This window comes from Anabrus simplex, chromosome 1 (genome assembly GCF_040414725.1).
Source record: "Anabrus simplex isolate iqAnaSimp1 chromosome 1, ASM4041472v1, whole genome shotgun sequence".
In the NCBI taxonomy this organism is placed as follows: Eukaryota; Metazoa; Arthropoda; class Insecta; order Orthoptera; family Tettigoniidae; genus Anabrus; species Anabrus simplex.
The window spans coordinates 1,295,634,730-1,295,656,505 of NC_090265.1; the positions used below are offsets into that span (position 1 = coordinate 1,295,634,730).

The window sequence follows — 21,776 nt, forward strand, 5'->3', positions numbered from 1 at the left end:
CGACATCCAAAGTTTATTAATGTAGGAATATTTCAAGACACTTTCAAAAGTGAAGAATGAAGAGGTTGCCAAATTGCACTTAAGACAATGTACATTCTTGCTTTTGATCGAGCGAGTTGGCCGTGCATAAAGGAGTGCGCAGCTGTGAGCTTGCATTCAGGAGATAGAGTAGGTTCAAGCCCTACTGTCGGCAGCCCTGAAGATGGTTTTCCGTGGTTTCCCCTTTTTACGCCAGACAAATGCTGAGACTGTACCTTAATTAAGGCCACATGTGCTTCCTTCTCACTCCTAGCCCTTTCCTATCCCAACATTGCCATAAGACCTATCTGTGTTGGTGTGACATAAAGCAACTTGTAAGAAAGAAAAAGAAGTCGTGCTTTAAGATTGCTCTTTTCATTTAACTTTGTATGTGTGTACTGTATATATCAGTAAGATAGAAAAGGCATGGAGTGGTGTATTGATTTTTGAAGGGATAAAGTATGAAGAAATTCACATCTGTGAACAGATGTTTAAAAGGTGCTTTTTGCCAATTAAAATATTGCATTGCTTAGTAATTTAAAATTGATCAGAATTTTAGGCTGGGTGTTAGTCATTATTGTGTAAAATACAGGGTTTCCATAAAGGAACTCTGGGGTTTTGAAGTTAAATATTTTAATTAATCAGAAATTAAGGATAATGTGTTATACATGGTTTGAAAGGTAATATCGTCTAATTTTTATTTTACTTTTTACACTTAAGTGCAGTTCAATATGTGCCGCATTTGTGGCACGGTATACATCCAAAAGGTAATCGACTTGTTGCCACGTCCTGGCCAGCATGTCTGGGGTGATGGTTGACCCAGAAGGGATGCTCATAGTGAGCAAGTGGCATTAGTTAATTCAGATTAGAGCATAACAATAACAGTTAACAATAATAACAATTAAATTCATATCTCAAAAAGTTTTATGCACACCGTGAGTGCTGCGGAGCATTGATCTTGAAGTGAGTGAGCAGCGGACTGTCAGTGCAGTGCAGTGCAGTGACAATGCCACAGCAGAAGGCTCAATGTGTTATGTGCCTCATAGAAACTAGATCAGTTGTTCCTGTAAAGAGGAAATTTTGATGCAAGTATGGTGATGATGCATCTCAACCATTCGTCAATGGCTTTGTGCTTTTAAAGAAACTAGAAATGTTTTGAAACAAAAGTCACCTGGTAGGCTGCGAGTGTCTGAAGTAAACATGGAAAGAATCCGCACTTCGTGTCTATGAAGCAGTCTTCAGCTGGGGATACCGAAATCGACTGTTCATAAGGTGGTGCACAAAAGCCTTCATCTAACTGCATACAAGTTACAACATTTGCATGCAATTAAACCAACAGAAAAAATAAGAGATCTCAGTTTGCTGTTTGTCTGCTGGACATGATTGATAAAAATAACTGTTTTCTGAACAATGTTAGTTTCAGCGATGAGACAACTTTTCTTGTCAACTGACACAACTGTCGAATTTGGAGCTCACATGAGTTCATTGAGCATCAGCGTGACTCCCCCAAAGTGAATGTTTGGTGCGGTATGATGCTTGACCGCATCATACCGTGTCATTGGTCCTTTTATTTTTGTCAAAAATATCATCAATGGACATGTCTACAATGGCATGTTAGAGCTGTATGATTTCCCTCAATTAATTGATATTAAGGCTGAGAAGAGCCCTGTCTACGTTCAGCAAGATGGAGCTCCATCCCACTACAGCTTCCATGTGCAGGAAACACTCAGTTACCAAACTGGCAACGGATGGATTGGAAGAGCACGATATATTCCTTGGCTTCCTAGAAGTCTGGATCTCGCTCACTTTGACTTCTCCTTGTTTATGTGGAGAAGATTCACAAGTAAACCATCTACGTTAAAGTATCATTGCTTCTGTGGCACGAACGCTGGTTAATAGAGCAAATGCCTGAAAAGCCTTACATCTGATCTGTTTTTGACAAGCTCTATTGGTGAAAAATATCTAATTCCCTCCATGGGAACTTAGAATTTTCCATTCAGATGTATGCCGTGCCACAAATGGGGGCACACATTGGACTGCACTAAATTATTATTCTATTATTCTTCACCTCTTGACCTTTCAAACTATGTTTAACACATTATCATTAATTTTTGATTTAATTAAAATATTTAACTTCAAAAAACCCAGAGTTCTTTTGTGGATACCCTGTATTGTCTGAATTGGTTATTTCATGGGTTAGTTTGGCTCCTCTTCTTTTGATGAACCATGGTGAGGAGTTTCTTCTCACACTCTCCTGCTTAAGAAATGTTTATTTTTTCCAGATCTGATCCCTGCACGGGTGGTGCTATACTTCCTATCATTCACGGGATTTCTTGTGAGCTTCATGATGCGCATGGACATCAACATTGCTATGGTTGCTATGGTTAAGTTGCCACCCCCTGTTATAGATGACAACTCTTCTTCTATCCTTGTTTGTTATTATCAAGGCAATGGTTCAGATGACTCTTCAGACAATGCAACAATGCAGGTATTGTGAATCTACACACTAGTATAGGTCCTACCAAGTAAGGAAATAATTTCACTGTGCTAGATTTTTCAGCCTTAATAATTATGAGAACTAGGCTGAACCTGGCATCTGACATAGGACCTACTCTGTAAAATGGAGACATTCAATATGATTTTGCCTTTATAGATACAAAACTTCAAAAACTCTTTGTCACTATTTCTTGCATTTTTTATACATTTCACACTTTTTAAAATTTTTTAAAATTTAGTGTAAAAAGCTCCTCTTCATATTAAATCTGAAATTTGTTTCCTAAGTAAAGACTATATAAACATAATAAATTGGTGCAGATTTCTTTATTTTACTGTCAATTTACTTGTTAATTATAGTTAAAATCATCATGCTTTTCACTATTTTGGCTGGAAGCCTTAGTAAATAAATACAGTTCTTAAGGATATTCACAGCGAGAGCTGTGACTCCTATTATTCTTCACCTCTTACCTTGAAATAATAACATATTGAGTCTATTCATTGTCTCTCTGGTGCAGGTATCTCTGTATCTCAATACCCAGCAAAGTCTATATCTGCTAGGTAAATAATCTTTCCTAATCTATTCACCACAAATGGCTCCACTATGGGAGCTGATTCATAAGCACATCATTATCCAGTATGTTCATTAAAAGCTTTACCTATAATCTATTAGTTTCATGGTCCGTATTGATAGTTCAAGTGCCGGGCTGAGTGGCTCAGACGGTTAAGGCGCTGGCCTTCTAACCCCAACTTGGCAGCTTCGATCCTGGCTCAGTCCGGTGGTATTTGAAAGTGCTCAAATATGACAGCCTCGTGTCGGTAGATTTACTGGCACGTAAAAGGACTCCTGCAGGACTAAATTCCGGCACCTCGGCACCTCCGAAGACCGTAAAAAGTAGTTAGTGGGACGTAAATCAAATAGCATTATTATTATAGTTCAAGTACAAGTATGAAGGATGAGTTCTCCACCTAATCAGTACTTTATTTTACATAGTGTCAATGATTTACATAAAAACAGTACCGGTTTCGACCCGTAAATAGATCATCTTCAGCTGTTAGAGAACTTACTTAATAGCGACTGTACAGAATAAACAGTACTAAAATTAAAACTAAACAAGAATGCCATTAAATAAACATGATACCACTATTCTAAAATTACTTAATATTTACATATATAGATATAGATATGGTACAGTTTTGGGATTAAGCGTGTTATTTTCAAATATTACATATATTGAGGCTGGAATCAGATACAGTTCTTGGAGTTGATCAGGAATCACTGGTATTCAGATGTCAGGTTATCTGTGTTAAAGCCACTATTATGTCCAACGGTTTATGAGATCGTTGAAGTGCATTGTTGTGCCGAAAATATTCGGGGATGTCGTGTTCCTTAGAATAAGAGGTTTAGGGACCAGTTCACGGACACATAGCTTATACCCAGTCTATATCACTGCTGAAAAATACGTTAGTGAGTGCCACTATTCTAAAAAATACTTAAAATATATACATATGGTACAGTTATGGGGTTGAAGGGTTTCACACTGGCCCCATGATTACCACATATTACAAAAGTTCCGTTTGCTGAGGTTGAAATTGGATACAATTCTTAGGGTTTATGGAGAATCATTGACATACTGGTGTCAGGCTCAGATATCCAATGTTAAATGTCAGTACCATGTCCAACGGTTATTCCAGGTGCATTGTTGGGCCGCAAATATGCGGGGACGTCGTATTCATTAGAATGAAAGGTTTAATAACCTGTTTACAGGTACATAGCTCTTATTCAGTCTATATCAATGATAAAAAACAAGCTAGTTTATATTAGACTTCCTTATTGAGGTTTACGTTGCTGTGCGTGACATATTGAAATCAGTGAAAGCTAGTTGTGTGTGCTCCTCTCTTCATACTTGCATTCCCTCATATAATTTTAGAAAATCCGAGAAAGAAGAAAAGGAAGGTAGGTATTAGAATAACTGATAGACAGTGCCTGTTAAATAGGTTGTATATACGGTATGTGTGTGTGTGTGTTACTTACGTGTGAGCTGGATATGTCCTTGAGCATGGTTAGGAGCGTGCTGCACATTGTTGCGTGTACGTCGTGTGGCTATCATAGTGTTGAGAAAGAGCGGTGGTGGGGAGGGTGGGGGGTGGGGGGGCGGCATGTGGAGGGGGTGGTGTAGAGTGAGGCGTGTATTATGGGGCGTGTATGGGCCCATGTTTGCCGATTCTTTTTAAATATGTGTCTTTTAGAAAGGGTATGGCTGTGTTGAAAAGGATGTTTGTTTTATCTGCGACTTCATTTAAGTTGTAGTTAGGATTAGCGTATTGGTCCATGTTTATGTATAAATCTTCCATTATATTGAGCAATGGGCCTGAGGGGTTAATATTTAAAATTTCCATGTCATTCTCGATGTTGGTGAATTTATGCTTGTGTTCCTCAACATGTTGCCCTATGGATGAAAAGTGATTGTATTTGGTAGCGTTGATGTGTTCATTGTATCAGATAGAAAAACATCTGCCTGTGCGCCCAATGTAGCTAGCTCCGCAGTTGTTGCATTTTCTGCGGTATACTCCTGAGTGGCTGTATTTGTTTTTTTTCATTGACCGATTTAATGTTGTGTAAGATAGAAGCATTGTTACGTGAGGTTCTGGAAGCTATTCTTAGATTGTGTTTTTTTTAAATGTTGGTTATGGGGTGGATGTGGGTGTTGTTAAATGTTGTTAAACCTCTCATTCTAATGTATACGATGTCTCCGCATATTTGCGGCCCAACAATGCACCTCGGATAACTGTTGGACATGGTACTGACATTTAACATTGGATATCTGAGCCTGACACCAGTATGTCAATGATTCTCCATAAACCCTAAGAATTGTATCCAAATTCAACCTCAGCAAACGGAACTTTTGTAATATGTGGTAATCATGGGGCCAGTGTGAAACCCTTCAACCCCATAACTGTACCGTATGTATATACTAGCTGATGTACCCGTGCTTCGCTACGGGATTCTCAGAATGACTGACTTGGTGGTTTTCCTATCTGAATTCAACATAGGTCATTACAAAAAAGTCGGTAGGAATGTAGCGATTGAAAGCAATGTTATCATATAAAATACTCGATCAAATGAAAAACCGCACACTTTCTCACTTTCAACGAACAGTACTACGGTGCCGATCTAAGAGTCCAAAGTTCCAGAACTGGAATAACCAGGTCGCAGACTGCCGTGAACACTCCTCTGTCATTATTCCGTCAAATATGCACACTACTCATTCCAATCAGTGCCTCAGAGTAGGGATTGAATAGCTCGAATACTATGATGAACCAGTGTGTTACGTACCAGATATATCAGAAAATGTATGAACCAGAGGAATGGCATGCTAAAGAAGAAAGTTATCTTACTCCCCAGCTCCTTCCCGCCAATATACAGGCAGGCTGTTACAGTCGGTACGACCAGCGAGTGGCCCATGTGGTTAGGGGCGCGCAGCTGTGAGCTTGCATCCGGGAGGTAGTGGATTCGAACCCTACTGCCGGCAACCCTGAAGATGGTATTCCGTGGTTTCCCATTTTCACACCAGTCACACCAGGCTGTACCTTAAAGCTAAGGCTGCTTCCTTCACACCACTATTCATTTCCTATCCCATTGTCGCCATAAGACCTACCTGTGTCAGTGCGACGTCAAGCAAATTAAAAAACCCTTGGTATGCTGCAGTAATCCTATCTATCGGGGATGAGAGGAAACAGAAGACAAAATGCACATCACAACAAACAATGGTCAATGTAATGTTATTGTTGATAAAGTTTATGAGCTTTCTATATTGCAGGCCTTCACATCAGTTTTCTTTTGACTCTGTGATATTAGGATGTCCTTCAAACTTATTTATATCGTAGACTGTAGTTCGTTATTCTCAGACTTTACATACCGATTTTCACTAAATTCTGTTTACCCATTTTCTCGTGACTTGGCGCTGATATGGACTTAGTAACAAAAATCCAAATTCCTGAATATCTCTGATTATATGCGGTACGGTAACAATGTATAAGACATAAGTGATCGGAAATTTAATAACTACTACTAACTTACGACATAACTAAAGTTATGTTAGTTATGTAGTATTTATCGATACGATCACTAATATAATAACATAAATAACTTATTTGAGAATTAAATTTCAGGCCTTCCCCTAAACTACCATTTCACTCAGCGTGATTAAAATAATTTATAGCCTAGATTGTAGCAGTTCATCACCTGACTTTACATTCCGATTTTCATTAAATTCTCTTCAGCCGTTTTCTCATGATACGTGTACAGACAGACAGACAGACAGACAGACAGACAGACAGACAGACAGACAGACAGACAGACAGACAGACAGACAGACAGACAGACAGAAATTACGAAAAAGTAAAAAATGAATTTTCTTGTTACTGTGGACATGACCGATACAGAAATACCATTCTCTTCAAATTCTGAGCAATGTACAGACAAAACTCTTATTTTATATATATAGATTACATTTCAGGCCTTCCCCTAAACTACCATTTCACTCAGTGCGAATAACATTATTGATAGCCTAGATTATAGCGACCTATTCCCTGACTTTGCATAGCAATTTTCCTGAAGATACGACCACTAATAAAATAAATATTTTACAATTAAATTTTAGGCCTTCCCCTAAACTACCATTTTTCTCAGCGTGAATAGCTTATATTGTAGCGAATTATTTCCCATCTTTGTCTAGCGATTTTCATTAAGACACGACCACTAATAACATAATTAACTTATTTGAGAATTAAATTTCAGGCCTTCCCCTAAACTACCATTTCACTCAGTGTGATTAAAATAATTTATAGCCTAGATTGTAGCAGTTCATCACCCGACTTTACATTCCAATTTTCATTAAATTCTCTTCAGCCGTTTTCTCGTGATGCGTGTACAGACAGACAGACAGACAGACAGACAGACAGACAGACAGACAGACAGACAGACAGACAGACAGACAGACAGACAGACAGACAGACAGAAATTACGGAGAAGTAAAGAATGCATTTTCTTGTTACTGTGGACATGACCGATACAGAAATACCGTTCTGTTCATATTCTCAGCAATGTACAGACAAAACTCTTATTTTATATATATAGATTTTAAGTATTTTTTAGAATAGTGGCACTCACTAACATATTTTTCAGCAGTGATATAGACTGGGTATGAGCTATGTGTCCGTGAACTGGTCCCTGAACCTCTTATTCTAAGGAACACGACACCCCCGAATTTTTTCGGCACAACAATGCACTTCAATGATCTCATAAACCGTTGGACTTAATAGTGGCTTTAACACAGATAACCTGACATCTGAATACCAGTGATTCCTGATCAACTCCAAGAACTGTATCCGATTCCAGTCTCAATATATGTAATATTTGAAAATAACACCCTTAACCCCAAAACTGTACCATATGCATATATGTAAATATTAAGTAAATTTGGAATAGTGGTATCATGTTTATTTAATGGCATTCTTGTTTAGTTTTAATTTTAGTACTGTTTATTCTGTACAGTCGCTATTAAGTAAGTTCTCTAACAGTTGAAGATGACCTATTTACGGGTCGAAACCGGTACTGTTTTTATGTAAATCATTGACACTATGTAAAATAAAGTCTTGATTAGGTGGAGAACTCATCCTTCATACTTGTACTTGAACTATCAATACGGACCATGAAAGTAATAGATTATAGTATCCCAGCCAACCAGGCAAGAAACATCGCGTTTAGATATCAGAACCTGAAAATTAAAATAGTGATAGTGATCAAGAACATAACCTTTTTAAGAGAATGCCTGTCTAACAACTTAGTACCGAATTTCCTTAAGAGATACAATAATAAACACAGGAACACCAACCAGACACGGAACACACAGAAAAAGACCAACAAAATATGGTTAACAGAAGAAATCAAATTCCTCTATAGGAAAAAACAATACGGTACCTCAATACCAAACTTTATGAAACACACCTAGAAACTTTCCATGTTTTACCACATACCTTTTGGGACAACTTCCAACTAATAACCCAGGACAAAATAACTAACATAGCAATTCGCAAACAGAACACATTGAATAGAAAGCTTAATGCACTAAAACAGTCACAAATCCAAAACAAACAAGTCAATAACAACCCCTCCAAACGCAACAAAGAGAATGAATACACTTTTCACCCACCCATCATGAATTTAACAGCAGTATGAAGAGAGGAGCACACACAACTAGCTTTCACTGATTTCAATATGTCACGCACAGCACACTTTGATGAAACAGAAACTAATATATTGAGCAAAGGACCTAACCATAATTGGGCAAACACATCAACCTTCCATAACCTCACAACCATCATCGCTGAAACTGAAAATGCCCTAAATAAAGTCCCCCATGATTTACGCGATGAGATCACACACGAGGTTAAGAAGAAATTACCACGATACATAAACAAGATTAACAACAACAACAACAACAACCCAAAAAGCAAAACCGATAATGCTCAGCTCAGGAAACTCAAAGACAAAATTAAGCAGAACAATCTATTAATAACAAAGGCAGACAAAGGTAATACGACAGTCATCATCGACAGAAACAAATACATCTCTAAAACTAAACAATGTTTCCTAGACGACACCTTTCAAACCAAAAGAAAAGATCCAACTGCCAGTATCCAAAGAAATCTTAAAAACATTACTGAAAAACACCCACTTTCTCCTTAACGAGCAGGAAACTACGAAGCTAACTATAATGAATCCACAACTGCTGACGGCGAAAGCCTACCCCAAGATCCACAAAGATAATGTACCCATGAGGCCGATCATAAATTATAGATCAAGCCCGACATATAAATTATCATGCTTCATACAAACATTTCTCAAAAAACACTACACATTCTTAGCCAAGAAATCAGTACGAAACTCAATAGAATTCTGTAACATCACCAAAGAGCTGAAAATCAAACAACACCACATCCTAGCATCATATGACATCATTAACATGTACCCTAACATACCCACACAGAAGACGATAAGACTAATAGAATCAAATTTTTAAAACACAGTAATCTAAGCATCCTCGAAATAGAAGAATTCATTAACTTACTAGAATTTACCCTAAACAATAATTACTTTAGATTCCACGACACTATCTACAAATAGCAAGGCCTTCCCATGGGTTCACCAGCCTCAGGAATACTAGCTGAGATCTACATAGACCCCTTAGAACACTCAGAAATTAGCAAAATTAACAATATATCATTCTGGTGCAGATTTGTAGATGACATCTTCGTCGTTATAGACCGCAGGTCCACAAACGAGAACAACATATTTGAACAGCTAAACAAAATAGATCCACATATAAAATTTACTATGGAAACTGAGAAAGATCACACTTTGGACTATCTTGACTTATCTGTCACTAAAACTGAAGACCACTTAACATACAAAATCTACAGGAAACCTACACAAACCTCCAACACAATAAAAATTGATTCAACAAACCCAAACACACACAGAAAGCGGCATACTACAGCATGATTTACAGAGCTTTCAACATACCTCTCTCTCAAGAAGAATTAAAAAACGAACTGAACATAATTCACGAAATAGCTGAGCATAATGGATACAACAGAAACATGATAAACAAAATCATTCACAAAATAAAACATCAGCCAAAATCTAAATTAAGCAGAAACAGTGAAACTAAGAAAGATTATGCACTTTTTACATTTAACAACACCCACATCCACCCCATAACCAACGTTTTCAAAAAACAATCTAAGAATAGCTTCCAGAACCTCACGTAACAATGCTTCTATCTTACACAACACTAAATCGGTCAATGAAAAAAACAAATACAGCCACTCAGGAGTATACCGCAGAAAATGCAACAACTGCGGAGCTAGCTACATTGGGCACACAGGCAGATGTTTTTCTATCTGATACAATGAACACATCAACGCTACCAAATATAATCACTTTTCATCCATAGGGCAACATGTTGAGGAACACAAGCATAAATTCACCAACATCGAGAATGACATGGAAATTTTAAATATAAACCCCTCAGGCCCATTGCTCAATATAATGGAAGATTTATACATAAACATGGACCAATACGCTAATCCTAACTACAACTTAAATGAAGTCGCAGATAAAACAAACATCCTTTTCAACACAGCCATACCCTTTCTAAAAGACACATATTTAAAAAGAATCGGCAAACATGGGCCCATACACGCCCCATAATACACGCCTCACTCTACACCACCCCCTCCACATGCCGCCCCCCCCCCCCCCGACCCTCCCCACCACCGCTCTTTCTCAACGCTACGATAGCCACACGACGTACACGCAACAATGTACAGCACGCTCCTAACCATGCTCAAGGACATATCCAGCTCACACGTAAGTAACACACACACACACATACCGTATATACAACCTATTTAACAGGCACTGTCTATCAGTTATTCTAATACCTACCTTCCTTTTCTTCTTTCTCAGATTTTCTAAAATTATATGAGGGAATGCAAGTATGAAGAGAGGAGCACACACAACTAGCTTTCACTGATTTCAATATGTCACGCACAGCAACGTAAACCTCAATAAGGAAGTCTAATATAAACTAGCTTGTTTTTTATCATTGATATAGACTGAATAAGAGCTGTGTACCTGTAAACAGGTTATTAAACCTCTCATTCTAATGAATACGACGTCGCCGCATATTTGCAGCCCAACAATGCAGCTTGAATAACCGTTGGACATGGTACTGACATTTAACATTGGATATCTGAGCCTGACACCAGTATGTCAATGATTCTCCATAAACCCTAAGAATTGTATCCAATTTCAACCTCAGCAAACGGAACTTTTGTAATATGTGGTAATCATGGGGCCAGTGTGAAACCCTTCAACCCCATAACTGTACCATATGTATATATTTTAAGTATTTTTTAGAATAGTGGCACTCACAACGTATTTTTCAGCAGTGATATAGACTGGGTATAAGCTATGTGTCCGTGAACTGGTCCCTGAACCTCTTATTCTAAGGAACACAACATCCCCGAATATTTTCGGCACAACAATGCACTTCAACGATCTCATAAACCGTTGGACATAATAGTGGCTTTAACACAGATAACCTGACATCTGAATACCAGTGATTCCTGATCAACTCCAAGAACTGTATCCGATTCCAGCCTCAATATATGTAATATTTGAAAATAACACCCTTAACCCCAAAACTGTACCATATCTATATATGTAAATCTTAAGTAATTTTAGAATAGTGGTATCATGTTTATTTAATGGCATTCTTGTTTAGTTTTAATTTTAGTACTGTTTATTCTGTACAGTCGCTATTAAGTAAGTTCTCTAACAGCTGAAGATGACGTTTTTACGGGTCGAAACCGGTACTGTTTTTATGGAAATCATTGACACTACGTAAAATAAAGTATTGATTAGGTGGAGAACTCGTCCTTCATACTTGTACTTGCCTATATCTCTTCCTTATACATACTCTTTCGTTATTCCTGGCTGTTTATGTCAACAATAATTATTACTATATTTATCACCTTTGAATGTAAGAAATCCTGAATCTCTGCACCTTTCACTCCTGAAAACTGAATTATGATATAATTAGTGTGAAGACAGAGTTTTAAGATTTGACATGGAATTCTCGAGATTGGAAAGAATATATTTATTGTAAAATATTTCTGCAGCTATGGCCATTTGTTTCTTCTTCAGTAAACATATTTGAAAGACAATGCATCAAACTATTTTCATTTTATCTGCATTTTCTTGTTAGTAAATATGAATATATATGGGTATTTCAGTTACTTACTTGCTAAATAATTTTGTTGTGTTTTATGTAAATGGTTAATACAGGACGTTCAGAACCTAGCACCACCCATACTCTGCTGGGCCCAGCATCCACCACCTGGCAAATGTTCATAGAAGAAACGAACCAGTACACTTACTGTACTTCCAACAGCATGCTTCTTCATTTTTATTTTAGGAAGGAGATTTTGATTGGGATTCTACAACACAGTCGACAATCTCGAGTTCATTTTATTGGTGCTACATTCTCTTTCAAGTAGCGGTTGACCAACAAGGCGGGCGGTCTCGAGGCCGAGCTGTACCACACCATCTGCTGGTTGCAGTTGAGTGGTATTTTATGAACATATCAGACATGTGGTATCATCTGACCCCAACTTGGCAGTTTCGATCCTGGCTTAGTCTGGTGGTATTTTAAGGTGCTCATATACATCAGCCTTGTGTCTGTAGATTTACTGGCACGTAAAAGAACTCCTGCGAGACAACATTCCGGCACCTGGGCATCTCCAAAACCCATAAATGTAGTTAGTGGGACGTAAAGCAAGTAACATTAATGAATTTTTAATATTACATTAGGAAGAAGTGGTATCCTAAACGAGCTCCCACCAAGGAATGGCTTCAAGATACCCGAGCAAGGATGGAACTGAGTCTGAAAAAATTGATCTGGCAACTCTCCCAAGAATATGTCAAGTCTATAGGTTCTACCTGTAAAGGCCTTAAAAAGATCAGGTTCCACATGTACAAATTATCTGCAGTTCATAAATTAAATTGTGCTACTGCCCCCGATGCATGCTCTAAGTTTTGTAGGTGAATTTTACAATCTGTACACTTCAGAATTGTGGATTCCATACTTCTTTTTATGAGTGATGAAACTTGGTTTCGTGCAAGTGGTTATGTGAATGGTCAGAATATTCTGTATTGGGACAGTGAAAATCTTCATGTAGTTCACGAAGTTCCATTACACGACGGAAAAGTTGGGATATGGTGTGCGAATAGTGCAAAACAGATAATCAATCCTATATTTTTTCAAGACAATGAGTTCAGAGCGCTATGTGAATAATATTTTGCAACCATTCTCTCAAATGTTCAGAGAAGAAACAAACCAGTACACTTACTGTACTTCCAACAGGATAGTGCAACACCTCATATATCGACATCACTGCAAGCTGTTAATGAGGTTTTTGATAAATGGGCAATTACTCCTGGACTTCGGCCTCTTCATTTTTTTTTTTTTTTAACCTTAAACAAAAAAATATTTAAGAACAACCTACGTACTCTTTGAGCTTTCGAGAAAGAGATAACAAATGTTATACACGTATAACCAAAGATGAACTGCAACGTGATTCCCAGAACTTTTTGTGCTACTGCAACTTGTGCCTGCAAAAAGATGGTGACCACTTTCAGAATATTTTGTTGAAGTAGGGGAAAAATAAACTTCCAATAAAATACTTTTCAGTCAGGTCCCTGCTAACTTCCCTTACTTGTTGCCTCAGTGAGGCTGCCCGTGTTGTCCACTAGGCAGCAGAAGCCAGGCCTAGCGGAGCATGCTTGGTGCTAGGTTGTGAACATGTAAATATAATCTTTTAAAAGCATGCTTCTTCATTTTTATTTTAGGAAGGAGAGTTTGATTGGGATTCTACAACACAGTCGACAATCTTGAGTTCATTTTATTGGTGCTACATTCTCTCTCAAGTTGCTGGTGGCGTATTGACTCAGCAGTTTGGTACCAAAGCTGTGTTTGGTATTTCTCAGTTTGTAACAGCTATATGCTCTCTGTTCATTCCATATGCAGCATCTGTTCACTATGCCTTCATTATATTGCTGCGATCTATTCAAGGTTTTGCTTCGGTAAGTTACAGATTAAATGTCCATTATATGGTTATTAAGAGTGCCTGCATATTTTACAAACCAATTTTAATATAATAATAATAATAATAATAATAATAATAATAATAATAATAATAATAATAATAATAATAATAATAATTGAAGTGCGCCGGGCTAAGTGGCTCAGACGGTTAAGGCGCTGGCCTTCTAACCCCAACTTGGCAGGTTCGATCCTAGCTCAGTCCGGTGGTATTTGAAGGTGCTCAAATACGACAGCCCCGTGTCGGTAGATTTACTGGCACGTAAAAGAACTCCTGCGGGACTAAATTCCGGCACCTCGGCGTCTCCGAAGACCTTAAAAAGTAGTTAGTGGGACGTAAAGCAAATAACATTATTATTATTTATTATTATAATAATTGAAGTGCTAAAATAATACAAAATAAACATCTAAAAGTAAGATCAGCATGTCAGGGTGGGGATGCATGGCATGGCAAGGCAAAGGGTTAGTGAACTAACTAGCCAACTGGACTCATGTGAATGACTGAGTACCAGCATTTCACCAACTTGCATTCTATGCTAGAATGGAGAGAAGCAAAGTCTTCATTAAGATAAGTTCAAAATTTCAAGTTTTCTAATGATTTAAACAGAAATAAACATAAATGTATTTGTTCAAAATTATTTTTGGCAGACTGAAAAACCTAACAGTTATATACCAATTAGAATTGACATAAATATCTTTAGTTAAGTCACTGAATTGTATTGGAGTCATGTTTGAAGACATTCAGTGCATTATTGTTTTTTCATGTCAGATCGTTGATACAGTATGAAGAGTACAAATATATATAAACAATAAATTGCACATACATTGCATAAATTCAGAATAATCACAGTATAATGGTAGAAATTGATATTATAACATAATAAACATTTGCATAAATGGGATTTACTTCAGTTAATGGTTAATATTAGAATTATATATGTATAAGGAACTCGTAGAGAGGTGCAGCTTACCAACCACATGTGGATAGATTACTGTAAACACAAAAACACATACTGTGTGCCAATGCGGCCAAACATTTTAGACCCATGTGTTCCTTTTATGTGTACTCTATCTTCACATGCTAATATGGTAAGTTCCTGCCTCTCCATTTCTTTCCTATACAGTATATATGTATGTATTTCACTCTTGGTAGCTTTTACCGCTTAGCATATATATTAGAACTGATATAATTTTCCTGGATCTCAAGATTTCATGAAAATGAAACATTAACTTCTTTCCTTACTATCCTATATAACTTCTAATAGATGTTTACCCTATCCAGATGCTTATAATTTAGTTTGTTACACTGTAGGACCTGTCTCTATCAATGCAACATAAAACAAATAAATAGCAATTCTTAGCATCTTGAGTATGCAAAGAATTTAGAGCCTAATTTATTTTTCAAATTTACTCATAATTTCATCCCAGTTTTTAATGTCAATTGTATATTTGTTCATTTGTTTTATGTCAATTGTGTGTCTGTACATTGGTTTAGTTATTAGATGTTTTACATTAAGGCTGAGCCCAGGCTGAAACTAGTCCCTGGTTAATGTAATTCAAAATATTGCATATTATAGTATTGAAAGGTGGACCATTACGACGTTAATTTAATAATTATTATTGAGGTTTATACTAGTTAGGCAACACTGAAGGTTAAATGAATGATAACTTCTGGCTATTAAATGAAATAGTGTATGGCTTTTTGTGCCGGGAGTGTTCGAGGACAAGTTCGGCTTGCTAGGTGCAGGTCTTTTGATTTGACACCCGTAGGCGACCTGTGCGTTGTGATGAGGATGAAATGATGATGAAGACGACACGTACACCCAGACCCCATGCCAGCAAAATTAACCAATTATGGTTAAAATTCCCAACCCTGCCGGGAATCAAACCTGGGACCCCTGTGACCAAAGGCCAGCACGCTAACCATTTAGCCATGGAGCCGGACTTCTGGCCATTTATAGGACTGGTGAACACTGGCAACTGTATCAAAATACATTCAATATTTTTTAATAGTATTGGAACACATTATTTTCAGAAAGTTGTGAGTAGGAGTGTAGAGAAAAATACATGACCTTTTTTTTTTTCTCCACATTTTATGGCCTACACTGGACCACTCTAGTCAGTTATACAGAAGATTTTTTGCTTTTTGTATCAGCAAAATATTTCTTCATTCTAAGAGATGCTGCCTTCCTTTCATAAATTGAAAACACCCTTCCAGTAGACATTTTATTTATCTTGGTAATTATGTACTAATACATGATATTAGTAATTTTACTGTTATTGTTTCCTGTGCAAATGTAAAGATTTTTATCTGTGCTCACTCCAGAGCAAGCCACGTACAGTTGTCCATGTGCAAAGCTGTCAGTTCTCAGGGTCCAGACCTGCATTGCTCAGACTCTGCCGTTGTGACTTCGTGATTTTCATTATAAAGCAAGTGGGAATGACAGCCTTTTATACTGGAATAGATAATTTTTTGATATTGTTATTATTATTATTATTATTATTATTATTATTATTATTGTTGTTGTTGTTGTTGTTGTTGTTGTCTTCATTTGATGCATACATGACAGTTACAGAAGGAATATTAATATTAAGCAAGAGTGAAGTATAAACACGCATTCACCTTTGCCATATCCCGTCAGCATAACAGTCTCGACATCATCATCATCAAGGAGGATCCTAACTTTTGGCCATGTAATAGCTTCAGAATGGTACACCTCTAAAACTGAAGTCTTACAACAAATTGAGTGATGCTAGAGTTATCATAGGTATGGGTATAAGGAAATTAAATTCAAAGATCTCAATGAAGTAATGATCCAAAAAAAAAATGGTCATTATACAGTACATATGAAGGATGTGAAAATATTTAGCTTGAATGGCTTTGCATTCTACACAGCGAGCAGAAAGCAGGAAAGTACCAAACACAGCTGCTGTTATTACCAAGTGGATCTGGCCATGGTATTGTTGGCCCAAAAGGGAAGGAACTGAACCATTGATCACTTCTCTCTGACTGAGAGGCTTAGCTCCTAAAAATGAATTGAGATGAAACCAAATGTGTGTCTACTTTAATATTGGCAAGTTTCATGAAAAAACATATGCACAAAAAAGAATCAAATGTGCAGACAGACACTACATTCATATTATGTTAGTAAGATATTTTACCTTGCTGGAGTGCTTGGCTGTCATCCAGTAGTGTATTCATGATTATTTGGTGTTAATTCTTATGACTGCATAGTGGTTGTCAGTATTAAAGGGAATACATATTTCTTCGAAGACTCAAAAGACGCAAAAGTACTTTTCATGTAAGTCTTCTATGCAAATCTTAGCCAGTACTTTGCTAGTTTAATCAAATAAAAATGTTGCATCTAAAGATAAGAAATGTAGAAAAGCATAAAACACTTCACTCCTCTTCTGTTTAAGATGCTGGTTGATGTCTTATCCAGATATTTATCTGTGTAAGTGGGTTTTCTGAAGACTTTGTATTATATCCTAAATAGTCATTTATCTCAATACAGAAACTCTTACTTTTCTGTGGAATCATACCAAAGGCACCATATATAAAGACATCAGCATTATTAAAATATAATTACTAGGATACTAGGATCATTATCATCATCATCATCATCATCATCATTTCCCCTTCCTTGCATTTGCATTTCCATCACTTTTTTTGGTATTCTTTCATCACTCATTCACTTTATGTGCCCAAACCATCTTAGTTGGTTCTTCTCTATTCTATCATTAATTTTTTCCACTCCAATTTCTTCCCAGATTTTCTCATTCCTTATTTTGTCTCTTTTACTCTTCTATATCATACTCCTCAAGAACTTCATTTTGGCTGCCTGTATTTGACTCTCATCCTTCTTTGTCATTGTCCAAGTTTCTGCTCAGCAAGTTGTTATGGGTACATAATACATCTTGTACATAGTTTCCTTTGCTTCCATTGGCACACCTTTGTCCCATAAGATGTTTCTTACAATATAATAGAAACAGCTTAAAGCTTGAATCCTCTTACTAATCTCAGCTTCCAGTCGAGCATTCTCTATTAATTCACTCCCCTGTTATTTGAACGTCTCCACTACTTCCAGGGGCATATCTGCAAGTCTAATCTGACCTTTCCCTTCTTTCTCCCCTTGAGTCATAACAAGAGTTTCACTCTTTTCCACACTTATTTTCAATCTACATTCTTCGATCTTCCCACTCACCACATCCAACTGTTCTTGAACCTTCATGTCCTCTTCTCCCTAAATCACAATATCATCTGCAAATAACATCGTGTTCATTTCTCTTCCTCCATATGTTGCTTTTGCTGTTCTCATGATGTCATCCATTACTATTGTAAACAGGATTGAACCAACTTGTCCTGCCAACTTGTGTTTGCACACAACTACAACATTCATTGTACAATGCCATGATCATTTTTATTATTCCCTGTCCAATTCATTTTGCACCAGACTGTCCCAAACTTTAGTCCTGGGGACACTGTCATATGCCTTTTCAATGTCAGTGAATGTCATCACCATATCATTACCATACTCCCATTGCTTTTCCATTAGTTGTCTCATAATGAAAATGAGCTCTATTGTTGACCGTCCACTTCTGAAACCAAAGTGATTTTCCTGTATCTGATTTTCAACCCTCAACCTTATCCTACTTTCCAGTATCCTGTCCATTATCTTAGCAACATGGGATATCAGAGTAATTCCCCTGTAGTTCTTCAATACTTTCTTATCACCTTTCTTGAAAATTGGGATGATAATTCCTTTTTGCCAATCCTCAGGGACCTCCTTATTCTCCCAGACAATCCTGAGAACTCGGTATGTCTACTGCAGGCCTACAGCTCCAGCTGCCGTTATCATCTCCACTGAAATTTCATCTATTCCGGCAGTTTTTCCATTCTTCATCTTTCTTACTGCCATTTCAATTTCATTCATTGTAATTTCTTTATCTATTTCTTCATCAACTAATTGCCTTTCCTGGTCGTCCATTGAATGACTGTCATTAGTTCTCATGTTCAGCAACTCCTGAAAATACTCTCTCCATCTATTTCTTCTGGCTTTGTTAAAATTATGCCACCTTCATCCTTCACAAATCTGGTGTTTACTTGATCTCTCTTTCTGTTTCTTAAAATACCATACAGTAATTTCTTGCTGCCCTGCACATCATCTCTCAATTTCTGTGTGAATAAGACCCAGCTTTTCTTCCTCCACTACTTTCTTCATCAAATTCCTTGCCTCCAAATATTTTCTTCTACTTTCTTCAGTCTTAGATGTTTTCCATGCTTTCCATGCCATTTTCTTTTCCTTCACTTTAAAATTTACCCTATCATTTCACCAGTGTGTCTCTTTGTCTTTCACATTTCCTGATGTTCTACCACATATCTTTTCCGCATATCCAACCAGTGCTTCCTTAAATCTTTTCCATTCATCTTCAACATTCCCCATCTCTGTCTTGGGTACCAAGGGTATTATTTCCCTTTGAAATTCTTCTTGTGTGCTTTTCTCCTTCAAGTTCCATACTTTAATTTTTTCTCTCTCTTTTAATGGGGTTTTTTCAATCTTTCCCACTTTCAATTTTCCTATCACAACTCTGATCTCCACCAAAGGCTTCTTCAGGCATGGCTGTTACATCTACAAGGTTCTTCTGGAGTTCATTCTCTATGATTATATAATCAATTATGGTCTTTGTTCGTCTGTCTCTCCAACCATACCTTGTAATCTTCTGACTGTTCTTCTTCCTAAACCAGGTGTTTCCAACAGTCATTTGGTTCCTCATGCAAAATTCCACCAACAACTCGCCTTCTGGATTTACATTTCCATATCCAAAAGGCCCTACAACATCTTCCTTTCCTTGTCTTTCCATTCCAACTTGTGCATTTAGATCTCCCATGAATAGCACTTCCTTATCTTCTATCTGTCTCTCCACTTCCTCTAAAAAGTCCTCTAGATGTTCATCTATTCAACCTGTTTGTGGGGCATACAACTGAAATAGATCTTTCAATCCATTTTCAAACTGGAGTTTCAACACCATCATCCTGTCGCTGACATATTTTGTATATTACGCATATTCTTGGATTTCTTTTCTAAGTATGATGGCCACTCCATTTTTTGCCTCAGGTCCTCTGCTGTAATACAGCCTGTATCCTTCTTTCAGAGGAATCTCTCCCATACCCCTCTTCTTGGTCTCACACAGTCCAAGTATGTCTATATCTTTTTCTTTGATGAAGTCAACCAGTTCTTCTGTCTTTCCCGTCAGTGTCAGGACATTTGCTGTCGCAATGTTGATGTAGTTTGGTGCTGGTTGCCCACTTCTCACAGTTCCTCCAACAATACTAAAAAGAGAAAAATGTTCCACCTTTTCAATACAATAACACTGTTGCACAAATCAATGTAGCAACATATTTAATTTATTAAGGGACCGGTTTCGACATCTGTCCATGTCATCGTCAGCCCGTTGAAACAGTATATTTTTATGGTATTAAAATTATTATAAGATTACTAAGTCTTTGTGGGTTTTCAGGGTTTGACATGGCCGGCAATGTATGCAGTTGTGGGCCATTGGATTCCTGCTATTGAGAGAAGTCGCTTTATGTCATCCTTTCAAGGTAAGAGAAATATATTTGAAAAATCCTTGGACAATTTCACTGACAAGAAGAGACAGTTAGACTAACACTGCTGTAGGCTACCAAGTTCTGAACACGATGACCCACATACATATATTCCCGAATTATGTGAGAAGATAACATTTCTTGTGCCCTTACAACAACCTTTGTTCATCAACATGTTTGCTAATCTTCAAAAACGTTATGAACGATGGGTGGTTTGTGAATTTGAAAACACATACTATACCAACACAATTAAATAACGTTTCAGTGTCGTTTGTTCCTACTGCATGCAGTAGATGAAAAATTAGAACCGAAAGTTCTTCAAGACTTAGAAATTGTCTAAGCAGCAATTGTCATGGGGATTACTGAAAAACTGAATTTCTAATTATATTGAATTAACCAACATTATTTCTGTTCTTAATGATAGGCTATATGAAATCACTGAAACATTTCAGTCAATCTTGAGCTGTCCTCAGCAACTGACCCCTGGACAGATAAAATTGAAGTCGCGTGTCTGTTATCAACATTATGCTTAGAAAGGAATTTCTGTACAATGTAGTCATATAGCTTACACATGGGATTTAAATTGTGTCTGTTCGTGGAGAGAATAAACTAAGAATCCTAACATCATCAAAAGCAAAGCAATCAACACACAACTCCAGGAACATTCAACCTCACTGACATCACATTACTGTATCAGACAGTGAGGCCAAAAATGAACAGTAGTCCTAAAACAAATCTGCAGTATGCATACATACGTACATTATCATTTTAGACTGTTATGCCTTTCAGCGTTCAGTCTGCAAGCCTCTGTGAATTTACTAAACATCGCCACAATCCTCGATATGCAACTAGTGTTGTGGCCTCATTTAGTTCTATACCTCTTATCTTTAAATCGTTAGAAACAGAGTCTAACCATCGTCGTC

At 37.2% G+C, this 21,776-nt stretch overlaps 1 protein-coding gene across 2 annotated transcripts in view; it reads left to right on the forward strand.

The window, feature by feature from the left end:
- The window catches only part of LOC136858277 (vesicular glutamate transporter 3), a 591,282-nt gene that overhangs the window by 510,959 nt on the left and 58,547 nt on the right, over positions 1-21,776 (forward strand). For both annotated transcript variants that reach the window (XM_067137692.2, XM_067137693.2), the window contains 3 exons: positions 2,301-2,506; positions 13,994-14,227; positions 20,766-20,850. In XM_067137692.2, the coding sequence (XP_066993793.2) occupies positions 2,301-2,506; positions 13,994-14,227; positions 20,766-20,850 (525 nt within the window). The remainder of the gene's footprint in view (positions 1-2,300; positions 2,507-13,993; positions 14,228-20,765; positions 20,851-21,776) is intronic.